This window comes from Pteronotus mesoamericanus, unplaced genomic scaffold (assembly GCF_021234165.1).
Source record: "Pteronotus mesoamericanus isolate MK-2021 breed Mesoamerican mustached bat unplaced genomic scaffold, CSHL_Meso_final contig_25, whole genome shotgun sequence".
NCBI classification, from domain to species: domain Eukaryota; kingdom Metazoa; phylum Chordata; class Mammalia; order Chiroptera; family Mormoopidae; genus Pteronotus; species Pteronotus mesoamericanus.
This window is the reverse complement of record NW_026555105.1, coordinates 19,789,029-19,812,392: the sequence shown is the minus strand read 5'-3', so window position 1 is coordinate 19,812,392 and position 23,364 is coordinate 19,789,029. Positions and strand designations below refer to the sequence as shown.

Sequence of the window (23,364 nt, the reverse complement as noted above, 5' to 3'; positions counted from 1 at the left end):
TTCTGCTTTAACAGGGATGGGGAGCTGCTCTCGTGGAATTCTGTGAGGAAATGGCCAAACACCAAAACAAAACCCAATAACGATCCCACCTCCGTGCTCCTCTGGTCGCATCCAAAGAAGAAGGGCAATTTCTACTGACTTTACGCTACAACTCATTCACAGTGCAACCAACAAAGAAGAGAAAGCGAGACAGCTACTGCAATTGTCTGCAATTCTGAAACTGCCTTTAACCTTCCAACTTTTTTTTTTTTTTTTTGTAAAAAGCCTTTTTCTTTCTTCCACTGAAAGCTTTGCATTGTGAACAATCCGAGGTAAACAAGGCTCCCTCTACAGGTGACAGTTAGAAGTACAACAGCGCAGGTTCAGAGCTCAGTATATTCACCCATTAGAAAAATGAGAAGATGACAACACATCGAATTAAGGCACACAGACTTCCCTGCGCACATGCTGAAGATTTTCGTGACAATATACAACTCACATGTTACTCATTAACACCTTGTGTCCCTGAAATCAAATGCGTTTTCAAACCAACTCACTCTTCCCAGTTTTCTCTCTTAGGTCTTTACTTTGCATCCTCTGTGGCGGGAGACCATTTGGAGGCTTCATTACCTGAAAGTCCACACATGTTGGTGCCCAATAATGATTTTTCGAATTAGTGGCCACAACTCTTCAGTTCATCCAGGGAAATGTGGGCGTTTCAAACACTCGAACTGTCCTTCCTCACTCTGAGATAATGACAAAACGAGGTAATTCAGGCCCAGGATTTCCCATCTCCTCCCACCACATTTCCAGAGACCTTTGACTTCTCCTGGCCTGAATCACTATTTCACAGCAGTGGTGGACATCTGGGCTTGAAATATAATGCCAAATCCAACTGAAGTTCAAAGGTGGAATTGAACCCAGATAACCCAGTTCTTCTCTGACTAATAAAAGAGAGATAGTACTGCCCAAGAGGGCAGAGCCATGAGTTTCTCTAAGCATGAAATGTGAACTCATCTACCATCCTTGAGATGAAACAGTCCCAGCCCCGCTCTACCCACAAAAGCAGCTGGGAGCCCTGGAATAACCTGGCTGTTTAGCGCACTGGGAATTAGGCAAGCTTTATGTGAGCTGAAGCCTGCAGAAATCTCCTGCAGGAGCTGCCCCTCCTTGAGTAACCTTGTGTAGGTCGCTTTCAGCGTCCTTGTGCCTCTAGACAACTCCCTCCATCCTTAAAGTGGCCACAGCACAGGTCCTAACAAGGAAAGGCATGACCTAGTTTCGTGACCACTAATTCTCCCAATGATGTGTCCCAGTCTGGTGGGGGATCATGATAGAGAAGGCTGTTCCCGTCTGCTTAACGGGGCAGCACTGCCTTCATGTCTCCTCCAGGCTCTGCAAACAGTGGGTGCTTCTGTAAGTGAACCGTTGGTGGGGCATTTGCTCTATGGTGCTTCTTAAGCAGCAGCCCCTCCTGGTAGCTTCCTCAGGAAACGGGCCCGCTCCACAAGTCGGGACCTAGCCATGGGAATCAGGGGGTTATTATTGGGAATAAAAGGATCTTAGTGTGACCAGAGCAGATGCTGTTTAAGCATCTCAAAGCATTAAAAAACCTATTTATCCCTACAAATTACTTATTAATGAGAGAAGAGAACATGTACCTGCACGATGGAGAGATCTGCCAGACATGCCCCAACCAAGTGATCAAATTCTGCAAAGTGGGGCCACCTGACACAATGTGCTCACCTCCTGAAGGAATGCAGTAAGAGGGTACAGCATCACTTATGTTATGTTCTCCCCCAAAATGCTTCACCTAGATCTGATCACAACCTGGATCTGTCCTGAACTCGTCAAAAGATCCACTGTCATTAATGTGACTGTTCTAAATCATGAGACTAAAGTGAAATAGCAAATAAATGCCAAGTTGAATCTTGGCTGGATCTTGGACATAAGGATTGAGGTGGAGACAGCATGAGGGAGAGGCAGAGGATGGGGAGGGATAAAGTGGAGACAGGTTGAGGGAGGAGACAAGTGTGAGCTCCGAGCTGAGTGGTCAGGGAAGGCCAACACGCGCCCTGACCCGGGGATAGCAGAAGTTGACAGCTGGGTGAAGACCTGGGGTACAGTCTTTCTGGCAGAGAAAACAGCTAGTACAAAGGCTCTGAGGTGGGATAGGACTTGGCACGTTTGAGGAACAGGAAAGCGACCAATGGCAGTGGGGAAGGGGGGGCGGGGGCTGGGAGGGGAGATGAGGGTGAGGATGCACATAGGGCCAAGCAGGGAGAGCCTTGTACACCACGGTGAGGTGTGTGGATTTTATTCTAAGAGTGAGGAAATGGTGCAATATGAATTACATTTTTAGATCAGAGGAGATGAGTGTATAAAGAAGCAAGAGTGGCAGTAGGGAGCTCAGTAAGGATGTCTAGCCAAGAGTCTAAAAGAGAGTCTAGCCAAATGGGATCAGTTCAAATTCTGGCTCTGATACTAGGCAAGTGACCTAAACCTCTGTAAGCCTCCATTTCCTTATCTACAAAGTGGATAATAAGGTAGTGTGTTTAGTGTAGTATTTGACACCAAAGTGTCCCCTTTGAAATTAATAACTGTTGTAGCCAGCCTCCAAGATGGCCCCCAATGATCCTCACTTCCTGGTGTCACACCCTAGACCCTGTCACAATGAATAGGGCTGTGAAACCAATGGGATGATATGAGAATAAGGGTGTATGACTTCTGAAGTTAGGTCATAAAGTACAGCTTGATCTTTTCCCCAGAAGGAGTGCTTGGTAAATGGGAACTTTTATCATCACCAGGATTCTAAATTTTCACTCTGACGGTCATAACCCTCTCCACGAGTGCTGTATCGGTTTGCTCGGCCACCAGCAATATCTAGCAGTTCTCATTTCACTACATGCTTGTCAGTGATTAGTATTATCAATCTCTTTTACCTTTGCCAACCTGAAAGGTGAAAATGGTATCTCTTACTTTCCTTTGCCCCTCTTCATTTGGGAATATGAGTATATGTTTATGTGTATCATGTTTATTGGTCACTTGTCTCCCTCCCTCCCTCCTTTCCTCCCTTCCTCCCTCCCCCTCTCTTCCTTTCATTCTAACAACCTGTTTATATTCTTTGTTTCTCTGCTTGGGTACTTGGGTTGGTGGTCCTTTTTTAAACATTTTTGTGAGAAGTCTTTGGAAATGAAATTAATATTTTGTCATATATTTTACAAATATGTTTTCCTTTTGTGGTCTTTTAATTTTGTTTATGAAGGGATTTTTTTTTTCATATGGGAATTTTATATCATCCCATTAATTTTTTTTCCTGTAGGGCTTTAGGGCTTCGGGTAAAAACAAAGAGTTTTTTTTCCACTTTAAGATTATAAAAGTAATTCACCCATATTTTCTTCTAGAGCATTTATAGCTTCATTACAGTTAAATCTTTATTCCATCTGTAATTTATCTCCTTATAAGTAGTGAGGTGAGGATCTAGCTTATTTTTTTTAATGGCTATCCAAGTTGTCCCAATACCATCTTTTAAATAACTCATCTTTATCCACTGATTGGAAATGCCATCTTTATAGTACATTAATTTCCCATTATTTTTGGAATTGTCTATTCTATTCTATTGATCTATTCCTGTCCCAATAGTATAGTTTTAGAATATATTTTAATATTTACCCCCATGAACTCTCCCTACCCCAGCATAATAAAGACAAATAAACCCATGCCACAGTAGAGAGGCACTTCCCACCTGAGGGGCTGGGGAAGCGGGAGGCTCCTGGAGGAGGTGACATCTACTCTGAACCTAGAGAAGGTAGGAGGCATGTGACAGATGGCAAGTGGGACAGGTGTTCAGGCAGAAAGAGGAGCCTGGATAGAAGCACCAACGGTTTCACATGTGCCGAATTCAAAATACTTGATCTGCGGGGTGGGTTGTAGCTCATACGGCTCAGCTTATCCATTTATTCGCTGATTTTTGCACAGGTGGCTGCAACCTCCTAGTCAGTTTGACACTTTTCTGAAGTCTAGAGGACACTGTCCAATACTGTTTCCTCATTCTTTCTCTTTCTAGTAATTTCTCCTGATGAATATAACTAAAAGAATCTGACTTGTTGAAATACACTTTCCTAACAGCTGCCATAAAGGTCAAATTAGTTTCATCAATCTTTTCAGAAATGTGTTGCTTTAAAATGTCATTGATTAATCTCTGTTCTTGTCACTCTCCTACTCCAAAACCTTCAACAGCTCCCAGCTGCTGGCAGAATCAAGGTATAGTTCTCTGGCCTGGTGTTCGAGGCCTTCCGCAGCTCTGCTGGCTATATATCCTTCTGTTCCAAACTGTGAACTGTGCTCCAGACAGACTCACCATCCTCTGCCCCTCAGTCACCCATGTGTGACCCTCTCCATGCCTTTGATCATGCATGCTTTCAGGCACGTTTTCTTTCCACATATATGTATAAACCCACTACCACATGCCAGGCACTGTAGGTATGACTGAAGCAACGTAAAATACAGACACAGGTCTGCCCACTTGGAGTCTGCAGGCCAGCAGGAAAGAGATTAAACAAATGATCGCACAGTTTCTGGTCATAGGATGTATATTCAGTTTGTGGGACCTACTAGGAAGGAAGTGTCCAGCATGTGAGAAGGACATAGTGGATGCTGGAGGGCTCCACCGAAGACGTGACACTTAAGCTGGGTGTTGAAGAATGCATAGGCATTCACTAGGGGGAAAGATGCTTTGGGTAGTTAGTTGGCAGAGACACCCTCCAACCCTGCCAAACGTAGGCCCCCTGAACTCGCAATGTCAGTCTCACAGGCCACCAAGCTGGCTCTCAGTCTTCTGTCGCTTAATGCACTGTGTTACTTCCTGTTTCCTGTGTTACACCTCACTTCCCCAACTGGAAGTGAGCTCTCAGGGGCTGGGACAGGCTCTTAGGAGGCAGAGTCCCTGGTAACATCCCATACATAGTAGGAACTCACCACTGCATGAATCGGAAGCCTGTCTTGCCCACTGCCCAGCACAGCCCTGAGGTCTGCGACAGAGCTCTGAATTCATCATAGCACCCTCAACGTGGGCCATACTTTGTAACTTCCATAAAGGGCGCTCCTACCTCTTCTCTCTTCCTTCCTTCCTAGCACCTTTGGAGAGGCATGCCCAAAAGTTGGAGGCCAGACACAAACCAGCACTTCCACTCCGAGACGTGCACACAACAGAAACAAGTACTGGTGGTTCCTACAGAATACATTCGGGATGGTCATAGCAGCACTGTTCACAGCTGCCCCAAGTGTCCAGCAACAGAGAATGGGTGATTGTGGCATGTCTACATAGTGGAATGCTGCTCAGCAGCAGAAAAGCACAAACTAGCTCTGCACACCTCAACACAGATGACTCACAAACTTATGCTTGTGAGCAAAAGAGCACATGCCATGTGATTCTTTTATATAAAGTTCTAGAATAGGCAAACCTATCGATGCTATTAGAGGTCAGGACGGTTGTCACCCCGCCTGAGGGGTAGTGACTAGAAGGGCCACAAAGGGTCTTTGGGGTGCTGACAATGTTCTACTTCCTTTTTTTTTTTAAATCCTCATCAAAGGACATGCTTATAGATTTAGAGAGAGGGGAAGGAAGGAAGGGAGGAAGAGAAATATTGATATGAGAGAAACATCGATCAGTTGCCTCTCACACATGCCCCAACCAGGGACTAAACCTGCAAACCCAGCCATGTGCCTGACCAGGAATCGAACCCTCAACCTTTTGATTTATGATTCACAGGACGACGATCCAACCAACTGAGCCACACCAGCCACGGCTGTTCTATTTCTTGATCTGAGAATTGGTCATAGGAGGTGGATTCAGTTTGTAAGAATTTACTGAGCTGTCCACTTAATGATATGTGTCCTCTTCTGTATGTGTGTTATACTTCAATAAAAGTTTGAAAAAGAAAAAACAAAGCCAAGGCTAGTTACCATGGCTGAGCCGCTTAGAGATCAGCATAATCAATTAGTGCACCAGCACCCATGCTGGATGGTAGTACATTACCTTATTTAATCAGCCAAATAACAAGGTAGATTTTAATTGCCATTTTTACACCTGAAGAGTAGGGGCTCTTTGAGGGAGATTAAATGACTCATCCAGTCACACAAGAGAGGGGACACAGTGCTTAGGGGACATGCCCACAGTTGCAGCACTGGAAGCTGGTGGTCAATGCTAAGGTCTGGACAAGGGTACATTGGTCTCAAAGCCCATGGTGAGCCCTGCTAAGGTGGGACCACTGAGCTGGACTATGTGCCACTGCGCCTCACTGACCTCTAGGAGAGCAGAGAGAGGAAGCCACCAGAGGTAGTTTGGGCCCCCAGCGCAGCCAGTGGTTTCCCTCAGGCTGAGAACTAGGAGTGGGCCGGGGCTGCTGGAGGCATTCTACTTCTGGCTGGACCCCCAAGGCCTCTGCCTGCACCTCCTGAGGGAGGCCGGGACTGGGAGATCTGCTGGGGGAACTCTAGCTGGATCTTCAGCAGGTGACTGGGGGACAGGAGAGGGCCCCCTGCAGGCTGTAAAGTGTTAACTTAATCTGCTGCTCCAGGAAAGACGTGCTGGGAAACAGGAGCAGGCTACCAAGACAAAGGGACAGACGGCACTTCCCATTTAGGCTGAAATTACCCATAGACCGAAGAGCCCATGGGTGATGTGTGGGTGGGTGGGTAACAGCTAAGGGTTCTGGAGCCAGAGCTGCTAGTGGCTGGAGTCATGTGATTGGTGGTCAGCATCTGGGGCGGGGGAGCAGAGGAGGGAGCAGGGGACTGGGGACGTGTTTTGTGTGCGTTCAGGCCTTTCCTCCGTGTGACAAGACTGTGTGACCTCGGGCAGGTAAGGGACTTAACTGCTCCAAGCCTTGGTTTTCTCATCTCCAAAATAGGGGACAACAACAGGGACTTGTTTCTGAAGGGCTGCTGGGAGGCTTAAATGCAGGGATGCCTGCAGGGGCTGGACTGGTGCCTGGCACAGAGCACCTGCCCAAAACTTTGTTATCATTAAGGATGACAATAAAGTAGAAAATGAGTAATTACTATTACAAGCACTAGCCCACAAACACTTACTGAGCCCCTACTATGTGCTGCGGCCGGATCCCCGTGCAGGGGCTGCGGTGGAAAGATGAGCGGGCTTGGGCCTGTGCCCGTGAAGCTGATGGGGCCGGCTCAGAGGAGGGCCTTGGCCGGCCCTTACCCTTGCTAGCACTTCTTTCCCTTTCTCTTCTCCCTCCCCTTCCCTTGGGAAATAATAGCATTACTGTTGGAGGGAATAGGGCTCTTTCACTAACTCTATGACTTTGGACAAGTTATTTAGGCTCTCTGAAACTGAGCCTCGGTTTCCCCGTTCTTTTTGAGAGACCTGACGCACAGAAGCCCCTCAACAATCGTTCTTGTTCTCCCCCTTGCCTCCCTCTCTTCTCCCTTCTTACTTCCCCTCTCTTTCTTTTACTATTCTTTTCCCTGCTGTGTCTGGGTACCTATTGTGTGTGCTGGGGTGCCTTGGCAATTTAACACCCAAGGGCATTGTCAATCTCAGTTCATGGTGCCTACGCCATGGCAGATACTGTTAACTAACTTACTGATACCCAGACTCAATATTTCTCCCTTTCCTTTCTTAGCTACAGAGAGCCAGGAAATGCAACTCTTTCTTGCCCAGCCTCCCTTGCACCTGGGGGTGGCCATGTAACCCTGTTCTGGTCAATGAGATGTCAGCAGAAGAATATTGGCAACTTTCTGGGAAAGTTTTGCTTTGCTGGACTAATCTTATACCACTCCTTCCCATCTTCCTCTCCCCTTGAATGTGGGCAAAATGGGTGGAGCAACAGCAGCCAACTTGCAACCATGAGGAAAAGCTCAACAGCATCACAGAGCTACAAACCCAACATTGCCACCATCAGCACTAACTGTGGCTCCTCCATTCTTGTTTTAGGGTCAAAAAACTTCATATTTTGCTAAGCAGTCAGCTGGGTTTTTCTGCTTTTTACTCAAAAGCACCTCTGACTGATTTACAGTCCTCCTGTTTGTGGATGAACTGGAGAGCAAGAAACCCCAATCCCAGGTGGCCTTTTCTCTAGAGTGTCAGCTTCTTGAAGAGACTGAGAAGGGGGCTGGGGCTGGGCACCTGTCGTGTGTACTGTGGTTCTTTTGGGAATATAAGCACTTACTTCCATTACCTATGGACTCTGCAGGTGTGAAAGATGTCAAGGCTGCCGCACAGGTATACCTGGGCACTTCCTGAGCTACAGCAGCGTTCCAGTTAAAGAGCCTCTTCTGTTTTGGTTCCATTTTTTCTTGAGGCACTTGAAGCCATTCCAAACATCCAAGCCTTAAAATGACCATGGGCCTAGCAAGGCATGGGGTCTGTCACTCATTTCTGCCAGGGAGAAACCTGCAGAGGAGAGAGGAGCGCCCAGCCTGAGGTCAGGCCGCCTGTGGGCTGAGCCTCTCTCTCTGGCTGCCTTCTGCATCCAGCCCAAAGCTCAGGGCTGGCCAGGTCCTGTTACTGCGGTACTGCAGAAGGGTGGAAATGGTGCTGCCTGGGGATAGGAGGAGCAGGCGGGCGGCACTCTGGTCCCCTTTCTCAGCTTTGCCAGTGACATGTCCACCTGCTGCTGACTCTGGATACACTGGACTTCCTCCCTGAAGAGTTTCCTTGGAGAAAGGGGTTCCTCTGTCAAAAAGCAAACTTTGGAAACCAGCCCAAACCTGCTGCTCCACTAACAGGGAAGCTGCCGCATGGAGTAATGAAAGACAGCTGCTCAGGGGCAGGGCCACACCTCGAACGACCCAGAGTCACTGGACACCCTCGTGGGTGATTGCCTGCACTTGCGATCATGCCCAGTGAAGTGTCTGCTCTCCTCTGTCAGAGGAAGCCGCCCCATAAGGCTCCACATTGCACATACAAGCCTGGTACCAGCTGGCCGGCCCCGAGAGCGCTGGCCTCTGCAGACTGCTCGAGTCTATCCCATGCTTGCCACCCCGGCACTCTCTCTGTCCCAGTCTCCTTGTTGCTCCCGCCCCAGGGCCTTTGCACTCACTGTCTGCTCAACCTGGAAAGCCCTTTCCCTTTCATCGCCACAGGGCCTGCCACTTCCTATCATTCAGGTCTGGGCTTGATGCCACTTCTTCAGAGAGACCTTCTCACCCAGAGGCGCAATCTATCAACTGACCCTGTTTTAATTCTCTGGCCTAAACCCCTCACTTTGGTGTATTTATTTTTTCTGATTGACCTGTTTATCATCTCTACAGCCTGTAAGCTCCCTGCCAGGAGGCTTCTGATCTGTCTCATTCACTGCTGGATCCTCGCTGCTTAGAACAGTGTCCAGGACATAATAGGAACTTAACTGATTTTTGAATGAATGAAGGAGGACAATTTTTAAAAAACTATATAAACACTGGGTCACAGGAAGGGCAAGGGTCTGGTGGACTGTGAGCAGAAACCTCTGTCTCCTTCTGAGTGGAAGTGGGGGAGCTACCAGCCCGCCTAAGGCCCATTAATGAGGCAAACACAATCATAACCAGGAAAAATCTTGGCTGTGCTTCTTCGAGTCTACACAAAGCCATTATCTCTAATTGATCTCCAGACATCAGCTGCTGAAGCCTCGGAAACCCTCCTGTATCCTCCAGGTCTGGTTACAAAGCCCCAGCCCACCGAGTGGGGTCAGATCTCCTGGAGCAGCTCTTTGCTGGGGTGCTGGGAACAAACCATCTGGGCCCCACATGAGAAGGAGCCATCTGACTGGCAAGAGTCAGGGTAGGTCAAGAACCTGTGTAAAAGCCACAACCAACATGAATGCTCAGCCGCCAGAAGCCAAGAAGCCTGTATTTCAGAGCCTTACGTCTCTACCAAGCCACCAAGGGTCTTGTCCTAGAAAATATGTGACAAAAAGAGGGAGGACTGAGAAAAAGTGCCCTGTCCAAAACATCCCACTTGCCCTAGATGAAGGGGACATTCTGAAGACTGGAGATAGATTAGTTATTAAAAACAACAAAAACCCAACAGGACTTAGCCACAAGACACCAAGACCCCTCTGGGTCTCAGTCAGGCCAGGCCCAGCATTGGGGGGGCGGGGGGGGCGGGGTGCGGGGATGCGGGGCGGGGGGGGGGGGCGCCTGTTACAAGGTCAGCAGTAGGTTCAGCGACCATCTGGATGTTTCAAGCCACCCCTTCCTGGCTCAGCCCAGAGAGACACCGCCTTTCCTGTTGGATCTCTCTTATCCTTAGAGACAGAGCAGGGAGTCAGCGGCCCAGGGTGCCTCGTTAGGGGGATTTACAGTGAGAGGTCTGAGAAGAGCTGCTGCCTCCCATTTATGGTGGCCCAGGTAGCAGCTCCTGACCTTGCTCCTGGCTTTTCCCTTGACACAGATAAAGCATCCCTAGGCCAGCCCTGCACGCAGGATTCTGCTCATGGCACCAGCCAGCTCTCCTGCCTGCATCAGTAAATTATGGGCACTGCGTGCATTTTTTTCCTGGATAATGAAGTTGAAAGGCCACATCTGCATCCTTGCATGTAGGGGGTGGATGTCGGCAGCCTGGAAGGGGACTGAGTCTTTAGGAGCTGACGAGGACAATGAGCTGTTTAGGTTTGGGGGTATCTAGTACCTCCATCAGGCAACTGGCTTTCAAGACAGGATGTCAGTTGTTTTCTGCTTTTGTCCCACACAGCTTCAGGGAAGCAGGAAGAAGGAAGAGACGCAGACCTCTCTGAACCCAGGCTGCCCTGGCAATGCTCATTGTCTTTGAGTGTTTGGAAGCTGCAGTAAGTTTCCAGAAAGCACCTGAAGATTCTCAATAATATATATAGGTGACTAAAATAATGCCCCAAAACAAAGATTTTTGACAATGGGTTTTACACTCCTTTCTTGTCTTCTTCAAATAGAGGTTTCCAAGAAAATACTCCCTCTCAAGTTTAGAAATGCCCTCTTTTGCTTGACACTGTCTTTAGGACAATGGGAACACCAGGATGTCAGTATTTATAGCCCCCAGATTCCAACACTGGGCTCCTGATGGTCCTGGCTCACAGTCCCCCAATTTTTTCATGAACATAAAGGCCTGTAGTAAAAGTGTCTTATGTAGATGGTCAGATCAACGGTGCCCCTACAGTATTTTTTTCCTCACTAAGAAGGACATGCAAAACATTTTAGACATTAAACAATTTTCCCCAAGTAACTCTTTTTTTTTCCAAGCCAAGAAAACTTTCCAAAAGAAGGACAACAAAGGGGAACCATTTCTACTAACTATTAAACCACTTTAGTCCTAATACTTAAAATGGCGTGGAGCTGGTCCATGAATAGACAAAGAGACCAATGGACTGAACAGAGGTAGATTCTATTTCAGGTGGAAATTTAGTAAATTATAAAGGTGGCAACACAAGTCAGTGAAAAGAAAATGGATTCTTTAATGAGTGATGCTGACACAGAAGGGCGAAGCAGGACCCACATCCCAGCATAAACCAGGATAAGGTCTAAATGGATCAAAGATTAAATATGAAAAATAAAAACATGTATACATATTTTGCCCTGTCAGCTGAGGGGGGGGTCTAAAAAAACGGATGCTTCAGTAGCAATAAGCACACCTAACACCCAGATCTTGGTTTTTAATACAACTCTCCAATTTAAGGAATCAGAGCTCCTTGGAGATGGGGCTGATTCTAGGATTGGGGCAGGAAATATATGAGAAGAGCCTGGAGCATATTGTAGTGCCAGAAGGTAAAGAAATATTAAAACAAAATGATATGAAATGAAATTTCACAAAAAAATAACGAAAGAAAAAAATCAGGGATGGTATTGTCAAGATTGCCCAGAAGCTAACTGAAAGAGCTCCCGATGGCCAAAGCTAAAACAATTAAGCAATAGAGTCAAGAAGTATCTAATTATAACCCAAATGTAAAATAAATAACCATATAAATAAATGATTGAATGAACTTATAAATGAGGAGGAGAGAGAAATCTCCCATGTACAAAAATTCCAAACAATGTATGTGGACACTTCGCCCTCAAGGAAAGGAAGTATCACGCCCCCGCCCCCCCAACTCCTTAAGTATGGGATACATATGGTGACTTCCTTCCAAAGTATACACTATGGAAAGGGGAGAACGAGTAACTTTACAGTGATGAAACCTGACAAACATTGTCACAGCCCGGTGTGACCAAGGCCAACAGCAATAGTCATGATATTCAAAGCCAACACCAATAGTATGTGCCCTTGATATGAGGTGGTATAAATGGCACTTTATGTCTGTGGTCTTCCTCCTAATAACCCATAACTCCTATTTTATGTATTGAGAATAACATCAGACAAATCCCAAAATTCTATAAAATACTTGACCGGTATGCTTCATAACTGTCAAAGTCATCAAAAACAAAGAAAGTCTGAGAAATTGTCCCAGCCAAGAGGAGCCTAAGGAGACATGAAAACTAAATGCAATGTTGTATCCCAGAAAGGACTATGGCACAGAAAAAGAACACTAGGTAAAAACTAAGGAAATCTAAACAAACTACAGCTTTAGTTAACAATGGTGTAGCAATTTTGGGTTCATTAGTTGTTACAGATGTATCATACTAATGTAAGAGGTTAATAATTGGGAAAATGTTGGGGGATGGATAATGTAAAAGTTCTGTACATCTAAAACTGCTATAACAAAATACTCTATTAAGAAACCCCCACCCCCCATGATAATACTAGAAGAAAACATGAAAGTGGAGAAGAGTTAGCCCTTTAAAGACTTGAATGCAGAAGCCATTAAAGAAAACAAATTGATATATTTGAGTACATAAAAATAAAAATGACAAAATACATACACCATAAGCAAGAGTAAAAGATAGCTAAGGCTGGGAAAAAAAAGGCAATTGTCAACTCCAGGGAATCAAAAGAAAGGGAGTGTAATCAGAGTATGCTAACTGGCTCAGCTATGAAAAATATATACACAATCACAATAATATAAATAATACTATGTCTTGGCTGAATAACTCAATTGGTTAGCGCACTGTCCTGATATGCCAAGGTTGTGGGTTTGATCCCTGGTCAGGGCACATACAAGAACCAACCAATGAATGCATAAATAACTGGAACAACAAATCAATGTTTCTCTCTTTCTCTCCCACTTCCTTTCTCTCTCAAAATAAATAAATAAATAAAAATTTTAAAAAAAGAAAAAACAAGTAACAGGCAGGCATCTTGATGGTGTTGATGGTGTCTAAGAGCCACGAAGGCCAGGAGTTGGGAAGAAAGGAAGGAGGCTGGAAAACAAGAGAGTGGTCCCAGCATACCTCAGTGGGGAGAGGAGGAGAGGGACTAGGTAGCTAAGGCAGCAGACCCCACATTCTCACAAATTCCACGGAGTCCACACCATGCACATTTCTAGAGATCAAACACAAGCGCTTGACGTTTGAAGATACTGGTCTAGAGAAGAGACTACAGCAAGACAGTAGCAAAAAATACAAAAGGTGAAGAGGTCAATGATGGGGAAGATGTCAAGAGCTATGAAAGAAAGATGCTGTTTCTCATGGGGGAGCCTAAGATGTTTTTTATGTTTAACAGGAACAACTGACCTCCTCAACCTCTCCCAAAGGCAGTCCTTCAAGGTCAAAAGGCTCTGAAATCATACTGGGAAGCTATGTCTTTGATCAACATAAAGTATCTCTCTTTGCCCTATTTAATGTCTCTTTCTTTTTGCCTTGAACATTTACTTACAAAAATATGTCTTTTATAACTACCAAATAGATTTTGCCATTTAAAAAACCGATCTGAATATTTTTGACTCTAATGAAATTTAACCCATTTATATTTATTGTGATTTATTGGTGTTTGGTCTTGTTCCTATTAGCTTCCTAATGTTTTCTCTTCATTACATCTCTTTTGGTTGTTTCTTCTTTTATCTCCCCAGTTCCTTATTCTTGCTGGACTGGTCAATTTTTCTTTGTTTTTGTTGTTGTTTTTGTTTTTAAATTGTTTTCTTTAGTGGTTTAGAAGTTGTACATTCTATTTCTATTCCGTGGAGATCACTCTTTAATTTTAAAGAAACACATCAGAACCCCTGCTTTCTTAAGAGACCATGAAAGCTTTACACACACTAAGCCGAGGCAGAGGACACGGCAGTTTCCATTCTGCTGTTTCTTCCTCAAGCTCTCACCTTGCCTGAGCTGCGGGGCAGCCTGAGGAAGGAGAAGGAGGAAACCACCATTGCTGTCAAACTCTGAAATCTGGGTGTCTGAGTCAGCACTATGGTAAGGTGGCTCTCTACAGGTTGAGTCCTGTGAGTCAGGCACTGTTTGAGTGAGTGACAAGCTCTCACTATAAAACCCAGTAACTGCGTTTCTCCATTCTCCATCAATGAATGAATGGGTAAACGCAATGTAAACTAGTCATACAATGGAATATTATTGAGCCATGAAAAGAATGTGGTTCTGTCACATGTTGTAACACACATGAACCTTGGAAACATTAAGTGAAATAAGCCAGACACAGAAGGACAAACATGTGATTCCACTTTTATGAGGTACCTAGACAGTCAAATTTATAGAGACAGGAAGTAAAACAGTGGTTATCAGGGGCTGGGAAAGGGGAAACAATGGGGGAATATTGCTTAATGGTTACAGAGGTTCTGTTTGGGGTGATGAAAAAAATTTGTGGTAATGGTTATGGTAATGGCTGCACAACATTGTAAATGGACTTAATACTAGTGATTTATACATTTAAAATGGTCAAAATGGCTAATTTTATGTTACATACATTTTACCACAATTAAAAATACAGTGAATGTGGAGAGCTCTTCAGAGTGGGCTTGCTTCCCTCTCCACTTAGAGAGATGGGAGGCTGAGAAGGTTCCGTCCCCAATTGTGCTCATTTCCTGCCCGAATCCTTGCCCTGCTCCCCAGCGCTGACTGAGGAAGGGCTGCTTCGTGGCCTCACTTCCCAGAAAGGCCATGCTGTCTCCTCCTCTTCCTCCTCCCTTCCTTTTGACAAACTGGTTCTGGCCTTCCTCAGCCCAGGTCCTCCTTGAGCCGTTACCTCTCAGATTCCCTCACCTGAAGTGGCTTTAACAGTTCGAATCTCACTTGAAATAAGTGCACATCACCTAAAACACCCGACAGGTTCCTGGCCCCTTCTTGTTTCTGTTTTCTGTCCTGGGTCATAGTTCATGGCTACTGTCTTATCCTCTCTACTGAGAAGAGCTCCCTGAGATTAACCACAATGTCTTATTCCTCTTTATGGGCCTGGTTTCTTATACAAAGTAATTCACTGTGTCTGTTGAGCACAAGTTGCATAATAATATTACTGTCAATAGCAGAGGTCACTGAGACTTCCTCCATGCTTCTTATGTGCCTGGCACTGTACTCAGCACTGAACTTGCTCTGTGTCATTTAACTTTTAAGATAACTCTGTGAAGCAGGTGCATTACTAAAACTCACTCTCAAGTAACTGGTGAGGAGAAAGAAGCACAGAGAGGCGAAAACCGCTTGCCAGAATCACACAGCTGGTAGCTGGCAGAACTGGCCTTGTCAGCCTGACTGCAGGGTGTCTGGTTTAGGTGGGGGTAGAACCCTGGCTGGGAACAGTGCTGCTCTACACTGGCCTCCGAAAAGGAGCAGGGGGGCCAATATTGTGGCAGTTCCAGGACCCCTGGGCAGGCGCTACCGACCCTGCAGACCCCGCAGACCCCGCATGTGTGTTGGGGGAGGCGGAGCTCTGCCTCTCCTCCCTGACCCTCCAGGACCCAAGGAAGACTCCGGGCCAGGAGCATGCGGCAGAGCAGAGGAGGCAGAGGTTAATGGAAGCAAGTGAGAGCCTCCATCACGTGGGCTTGCTTACACAATGGAGCCGCGCACCACTTCACACACTGCTGGGAGAACCATTAAAACCATTAGCAGGACATTAGCGGTGCTCCAAGGACTGGTGAGAGGGGAGGCGGAGGAAGGTGCTGACAGCCCTCCCACTTTGGGACAGACCAAGGAGTTGCGGGGGTGCAGGGGAGTGGGGGCGGGACCCAAAAAGAGCTGAGCCAGGGGTTGGGTGCCCTGGGAAAGTCGCTGAACCTCCGGGGGTCTTGGCCTCTGCTTCTATAAAATAAAAGTATGTGTCCGGGAAGGAACACAGATGATTTGTCTTTTTCCGGATCTGGATCTGATTTTTACAACGGGTTCAAAGACGGGGATCTCAGGAACAATCAGGATAACGTCACCCATAATGTGGATATCAAATTACATATGTGCCTCTGCAGATAACTGAGCCTTCATAAGGTAGGGGAGGCCTCCTCACCTCAACCCCAGTCCATGCCAAATTCCTCTTTGGATATTTTCTTAGGCATTGTATGTTTAAGGCGGTCCCAGTTCCCAGGCCAAACAAAGCCTGCTCTGCCAGCATCTCTGCCAAGGACGTTTTCTTTCCACCAGTGCCACGGGGGATACTCTGTCCTAATGAGCACATCCTCATCCAGTAAGTGTGCAGAGAAACAGGACTTGGGACCCTGGCAGGTGCACAGGTTCAGGGACAGAAAAGATCTGAGTTTCAATTCATGTTAGTGGTTGTGTGACCTTGAGCAAGTGCTGGCCCTTTTTGAGCCTCAGCTATGGCATCTGTTAAATAAGGATAATAACAGGACCCTGCAGAGTTGTGAGGGCGAAGGGTGTCAAGTGCTGGACACAGAACAGTTGCCCTATCAACGACCGCCCTCCCTGAAACAGCACCCACCCTGCTTGCTCCCTTGTCTCCTGCTCCTCTAAGCTCTCCCTACAGACAGGAGTGTCAATTTTGTTTCTCCTTGTCTCTCTCACGTAACTGTGGGAGCCAGCAGGGCAGAGACTTGGCTCTGTTCACTACTGGCTCCTTGTCACCTGGTTCAGGTGCACAATGGATGGATAGATGCATAGATGGATGAATATGGGCAAAGAAGTGAGTGAATGATAGGAAAATTATATAACCAGCTTATTTGGTAGGTAGAAACATCAAGACCTAAAGAGCAAACAGACTCCAAATAATATAGAAAACCCTCACCAAAAAAAACAAAGCAGATTTTATAATGGTGCATACAGGATAATCCCCTTTCCATTCAATAGTCTGGAAGGGTGGACACCAAAATATTCACAGTGATCTGAGTGGTGGGTGATAGTGATTTTTATCACTTGCACTCTTGCTTTTTGGCTACTGATTTTTCTACTGAGGCTGGGTGTTACTTGTGTAATTACATTTTCTAAAAAGTACGGAAAGAACCCGAATGAGACAGAAAACCAAACCCGCGGCTGCTGCCCGGCACTCCTCTGGGTGTACCCCGCACACAGCCCTGAAAGGCTTGGGAAGGCCTGCCGCTGGGGATGGCGCTCAGCGGCGGCTGCCCGGCCCTGCCCTGCAAGTGCCCCCCGCAGCCCTCCCCAACCCTCAGCTGTCAGAGACTGTGTGAGGTCGGTTCACACTCGTGAAAACATCCTACCCTGCCCCTACAAGGAACGGTATCCGCCCTCAGTACAATTGGATGTGGTTTCAGTTTTATATCTTTATGGCAGTTTTCCCAAGTAAGGACAAAAAAAAAAAAAGATTTTTATCAGGGTACACTCTCCTATTTTCAGCTCAATGTGGCCACCGTGGTGACAGTTCTGGGGGTCTGTGCCTTAGAATGGAGGTCCTGTGAAGGTGGAGTCTGACCCCAAAGTGTCTTGCACACTGAGGGCACCATAATTTTTGCCACATTGAATCAGACTTCAAGAAGAATCTTTCTTCTTTGTATGAATATTGCTATTGTGTTTTCATATTACCTAATACCCTCATGGGGAAGAACCTGTCTCCCAGCTTATTAATCTGATATGACTGAGCAACAATCAATGTGATTTTTCTAAAATTTTTTTCTAAATTTCTTTATTTTAGAAAGAAAAGACATCAATTTGTTTTTCCACTTATTTATGCATTCATTGATTGATTCTTTTACGTGCCCTGACCAGCGATTGAATGGACAACTTCAGGGTACTGAGATGCTGCTCTAACCAACTGAGCTACCGGGCCAGGGCAAGCAATGCGTTTCTGTCCATTTCAGAACTAAACCCCACCACCTGTCCGTGGTCTGCTCAAAGCAAAGTGAGGGGAAATGTTCTACTTGCTTTACTGTTTGTCTCTTGGATATCTCATGCTGGGGAAAAAATGAATTATTGGGATTCTTTTTTCACCTGCCTGAAAGAGCACCCACCCTGCTTTGTTCAACATTACTAAAACATCATTTATCCTGGCCCCCAGGAAGTTTAGATTTGGTTTATTTTCCATGTAGCCTGTGGGAATGATTTGCAAACACTACAGGTGTCAGAGTAATGAGCAAGGAATGAAACCACTTTCAGAACCTGGTCTTGGGACATGGGATTTGACAGCAGTGGAGCCATGCCCGTGGCTGTGTTTGAATAGGGGGCCATCCACCCACCGCAAGGGGAGCTCTGCTCTGACTGTGCTCTAGGAAAAAAGCAGCTAATTCAAATATATGTATTTTTTACAAGCTGAAGAATCAATAACTTCTGGGTCCTTGGCCCTTCCTTGCTGCTGCAGATAAGTAATCTGGTGACAATGTGATTTTATGTTTTGCCATGTGCCTGGCTATGAAAGAGGGGTACCGGCGCTGCCTGAGGGGCTGAGGCCTCGAGCGCTCATTGCTGTGCATGGAGTACTGGAGACTGACAGAGGAGAGGTCGTAGGTAGGAGGTAGGATGCTGCTTCGCCTGCCAGGTGTGCCAGGAGAGACTGTCCCTTTGATCCCCTGCTGCACACGGGAAAGGCGGCTACTTTTGGAGGGCCCACCCTGGGAAGCACGAAGTGAAGGCCAGGAGGACACAGTCAAGTCCACTGTAAGCAGAGGCCACCCCGGTCTCAGCCCCAGCCGGACTCTCAGAGCACCCTGGGGACAAGTGCCCCCCACAACCCTCCCTTCCTTTGGGAGCAGCCCAAACCTCACGAACTTCAGTTCATTCACGCTATCCATCAGGTGCCCAACACTGTGCTTTCCCCTTTGTTGAGCAGTAGAACTCCTCACAGTTTCTGCACCAGCCACGCCAGCCTCTCAAATTCCCAGGGGTACTCCTTCCCTTGAGCCACAGGGTCCTTGCATAAGCTGTGCCCCCCAGCCTGGAGCTCTGTTCCCTTCAGACCTTGATCTCAGCTGAAACATCCCTTTCCGAGGCAAACTTCCCTGACCCCTGCCTCGATCCACCCCACACATCTATGTATCGATACAGCACCACGTGTCCCACGGCATGGCAGCTGTCACAGCTGCACCATGCTTGCTGATTAACCTCTCCCTCGGTTGTTTATGGCTATCTGCTATGAGCTCGGTATTTTCGTGCTTTCTTTGCTCATCCCCAGCTCATAGAGTAGGGCTCCATAAATATTTGTTGAATGCCTGAATGCCGGCTAACGCACAGAGCCAACAGTCTTAATCTCCCGCAGACAGTGAGAGTTTGTATAACCAAACGAGATATAACAGGACCTGTTAATGAGGGATCACCTGTGGGCTGTGCCGACCACTGCAGGTTCTGGCGGTGGCCTGGGTCTAACGCCATTTTGTAGGAAACAAAGGGCCGTTCAAGTGGCTCTGCATTTCACTCCTCACGGTGACGGTGACGGGTGAGAATGGTGATAAGAATGTGTGAGAGGCCAGGTGCCTGTGACAGTGGGGATGGTGACAGGAAAGAAAGGCCACGAGTTCCTCTTTAGCTGAAGTCAAAGGAGCCCTCCCGCCAAACCTGCTTGGCCGTGGTTAGATTTTATATTACCACCCTTACTACTAACGTTCCTGCACAGAAACAACTTTGTGAGTATGAAACCCCAGCACCACTTTCCCCGCTGACATTGTCTTTGATTACCTGAAGTTTCTTTGGGATGCAACCATCACAGAACAGACACTCTCAGGAGGGAAAATGCCAGAGACAGAGACGCAAATAGTCCTACCACCTAGAGCAAAGCTTACTTCATTCAACCTGTAGGGGCTGGTCACGGCAGGCATACCACCCCTCCTCCTTAGAGGAGTGTAAACTTGGTATGTTCAAGCCAACCAGCTCAAATCCTCGAACTGGGTGCCACAGCTCCATATGTTACCTGAGCACATCTTGCCACATCACCTTGGAGCTGGCTTTGGAGCCATCGCCCCCTCTCCACCCCCCACTCCCGCGACAACACATGCTCAGGTTGTCAAGGAGACCTGCGGTAAGCGAGACAGCATGCACCCAGGGCTAAAAGTCAGACTTTCAATGATAGAACCCATTCCCCTGGTCAGGCCGCAGAGATATAGAGGGCTCAGATGTCACAACAAATGAGAACACTTGAAGCTGGAAGTGAGAGATTACAACCCTGGTTTTAGGCAGTGGTGGAGGGAGGAGGTGGCATTCACTTGTCCTCCTTTGAAAGACAGTCAGGCTCCTTGCTTTGCAAAGGGCTAGAGGGTGGACTGTGGGGAGGCAGGCAAGAGTGGCTTTCTTTTAATAGCCTGTTTCCACGGTGCCTGACAACCCTTGGCAATCCACAGCTGGGGAGTCTTGGACAGCCAGGGACCTTATCTTACGTGGGCCACCCGCCAACACCCATCCTCCTGGCCTGTCTAGGCCCCAAGAGTGACAGAGGCCAAGGCTGGCAGCCAGGGCCCCTCCTCTTTCCTCTCCCTGGGGAAAGGAGGTGAGTGATGTAGCAGACAAAGGGCAGAGCAGAGACGGAACCACCCAAGAGCCAAGGTCTGCAGCTCTTACCCTCCCCATCCCTGTCCCTGCCCTTGGGGAAAGTTTTGTGAAGCATGAGTTCCCTGGGTTTCACTGAAGACCCAGCAGGGCTGTCTGCCCAGCAGACCCTTTAACTAGAAACACATTCTTTCCCTCCCCTCTCAGCCCGGACTGCACAGCCCAGATAACCAGATAAGGGCCTCTTTGATTTCGTGTTTACACAGGCTGTAGCCCCACATCTTGGGAAGGATCAACCACATCCAGGCAAGCTAGGACACCTCTAGGCGGGGTGAGGGGGGCACAGACGCCTTACCTGCTCCTGGGAGTTCATCACGCGCAACTTCATCTGCTTCAGATACGTGGAGGTGAGGGGCATGTTGTAATCAATAATCCCGGAGACCAGAGGAGAAGGAGGCTCATTTTCTGGCAGAAAGAACAAAAGGAACCCCTGTCAGTCTGTGCTATGGGCCACCAGCGGGGCAGCACACCCTGTCACCCACATGGAGAACTCAACAGAGCCTGTGAGGAGGAAAGAACAGGCCGGAGGTCACAAATGGGCAGTTGCCAACCATATCTGGCCCATAGATGTGAACTGCATGGCACTGAAAATATTTTTCAATTGGGTGCCAGCGTTTAATAGGGAGTTCACATTAAAAAAATGGAAGGTCTGGCCACATAGGGCCTGTAATCCCATGTGGCCAACGACCACTGCAGCTGTGCAGCAGCCACTTCTTTCAGACAGGGCGTGAGCTCAGTTTTGCCATAGTCCCCAACACTCCCTATTGTTCTGTACTCTTTTACTCAGTTCCGATACTGGCCAGGCCCTTGAAGGCATTTATGTTTCTAACCCTGATCTAAGGCAACTTTTTTCCTGGTGCACACATGCTGCAACACCTCACCAATCTCCTACAACCCACAGGATCCCCCAAAAGAATCGTCAGGTACCATACGGCTCACAGTTCTGGGTCCCCACCCCCAAAATTCTGGTTCCTCCTTAATCACATGGAACATTGTCCCTTGCAATTATTGCTTTGCTGTCCTAAAGATCAAAGTAACGGGTGTTCTTTTTGTAGAGCATTTGCAAAGCGCGGAAAGATGTACAGAAAAATTTAAAAAAACCACCACCCATAATTGCACTAAGCAGCTTGGCATATGCTTCTGTTTATTTTTTCCCTGTGATTTCTCTTCTTTATGTCCTTGATATCATAGTGCACACAAAAAATTGTAGTCTGCTTTAAAAAATGTTTTTGGCTTAACCTTTTTTCACAGGCATTTCCTTCATTATCAAAAATCTTGTTTTCCTTTAAAAAATATAATTTTTATAGCCATGTACTATTTTACCATAGTTTACTTAAGTCATTTCCTTATGAATGGCTATTTATGTTGTTTCCTATTGTTGGTAATTATAAACAACATTGCAAGGAACATATTTGTGTGTGGATATTGGTCCAAATTTCTGATCATTTCCTTTTTAGAACAGATTCCAAGGAATGGAATTCATGGGTTGAAGGGTAAGGATATTTGGTAACTCTTAGAATCTGTGGCCAAGCTGCCTTCTGCAAAGGACACTGCCCAGCCAATGGTTCTGCATCTCAAGTACCATTGCGGATGGCGTACAGGGCAGATGAAAATGGCACAAGAAGCAGTCAACGAAGACGGGGAGCACAGTTAAAAGAGAGCCTGTCACTTCTCCCCAGACCAACTCCCCTCCGAATGTCTCCTGTTATGACCACGCCTGAAACCCTAGAGCCTCCTGCAAGGACCTGTCTCATTTAGTCATTTAGTCACTTGACCCTGCTTCACCCTCTACCTGGGGAAAGTCTTGGTTATCTGTGTCTGGCAACCTCCCCTGCTTCCAGGGCTCCAGGCCTTTGAACCAAAGTTCTCCCTGGTGCGTAGTTCTGGTCATGAGCTGGGACTTGAGTGTGCGAGCAACTGCTGGACTGGCCGAAGCCTGCCTTCCACGGTCACCACCATGCTCAAGAGATAGGCTGAAGGAGGAGCAAGTGACAGGGCCAAGGTGATTTGCTACAACCTGCCGCTCAAGCGCTGGAGCCCAGGCCAGAAAGGCCCTTGCAATCTTGAAAACACTATGCTGAGTGAAAGGAGCCAGACACAAAAGGACAAGCACTGTGTGATTCCACTTAAATGGAAGACCTAGAATAGACACATTCACAGAGGAAGAAAGTAGAATAGAGTTGCTAGGAATGGGGATGGGAAGTTACTGCTTCATGGGTACACAGTTTCTGTCTGGAGTGAGGAAAAGGTTTTGGAAATAGTGGTGATGGTTGCTCAACGATGTGGATATATGAAGGCCACTGAATTGTATACTTAACATTGTTAAAATAGCAAGTTTAACATTATAAATATTTTGCCATAATAATGAAAAAAGTCCCCTGCAAACAAGAGGGAGAAAACTACCTGAAGTGGAGAAGGGAAGTTCCTACTTGGAGAGGATAGAAAGGGCTCTGCAGAAAGACCGGGGACTGGAGGTGCCGTTTTGAGGTGGTATGCATATTTCTGATCAAGTTTATAAAGATGCAGACCTTTGTTTAGCTTTTTTAAGCCATGTGGTCACACACAAAATTTTTGTGTTCTTTGAGGAAGACTTTTGCTCTTGAGGAAAAGGTAAATGTCACTAATATCGAATGTTGCAGAAACCTGCTCCAAATGGACCAAACTCTT

General features: G+C 46.8%; 1 protein-coding gene across 1 annotated transcript in view; it reads right to left on the bottom strand.

Annotated features, from left to right (window-relative positions):
* NOL4L (nucleolar protein 4 like) overlaps window positions 1-23,364 on the bottom strand; it is a 119,112-nt gene that overhangs the window by 35,614 nt on the left and 60,134 nt on the right. Inside the window, exon 4 of the mRNA XM_054573439.1 lies at window positions 20,993-21,102. Within this exon, the coding sequence (XP_054429414.1) occupies window positions 20,993-21,102 (110 nt within the window). The remainder of the gene's footprint in view (window positions 1-20,992; window positions 21,103-23,364) is intronic.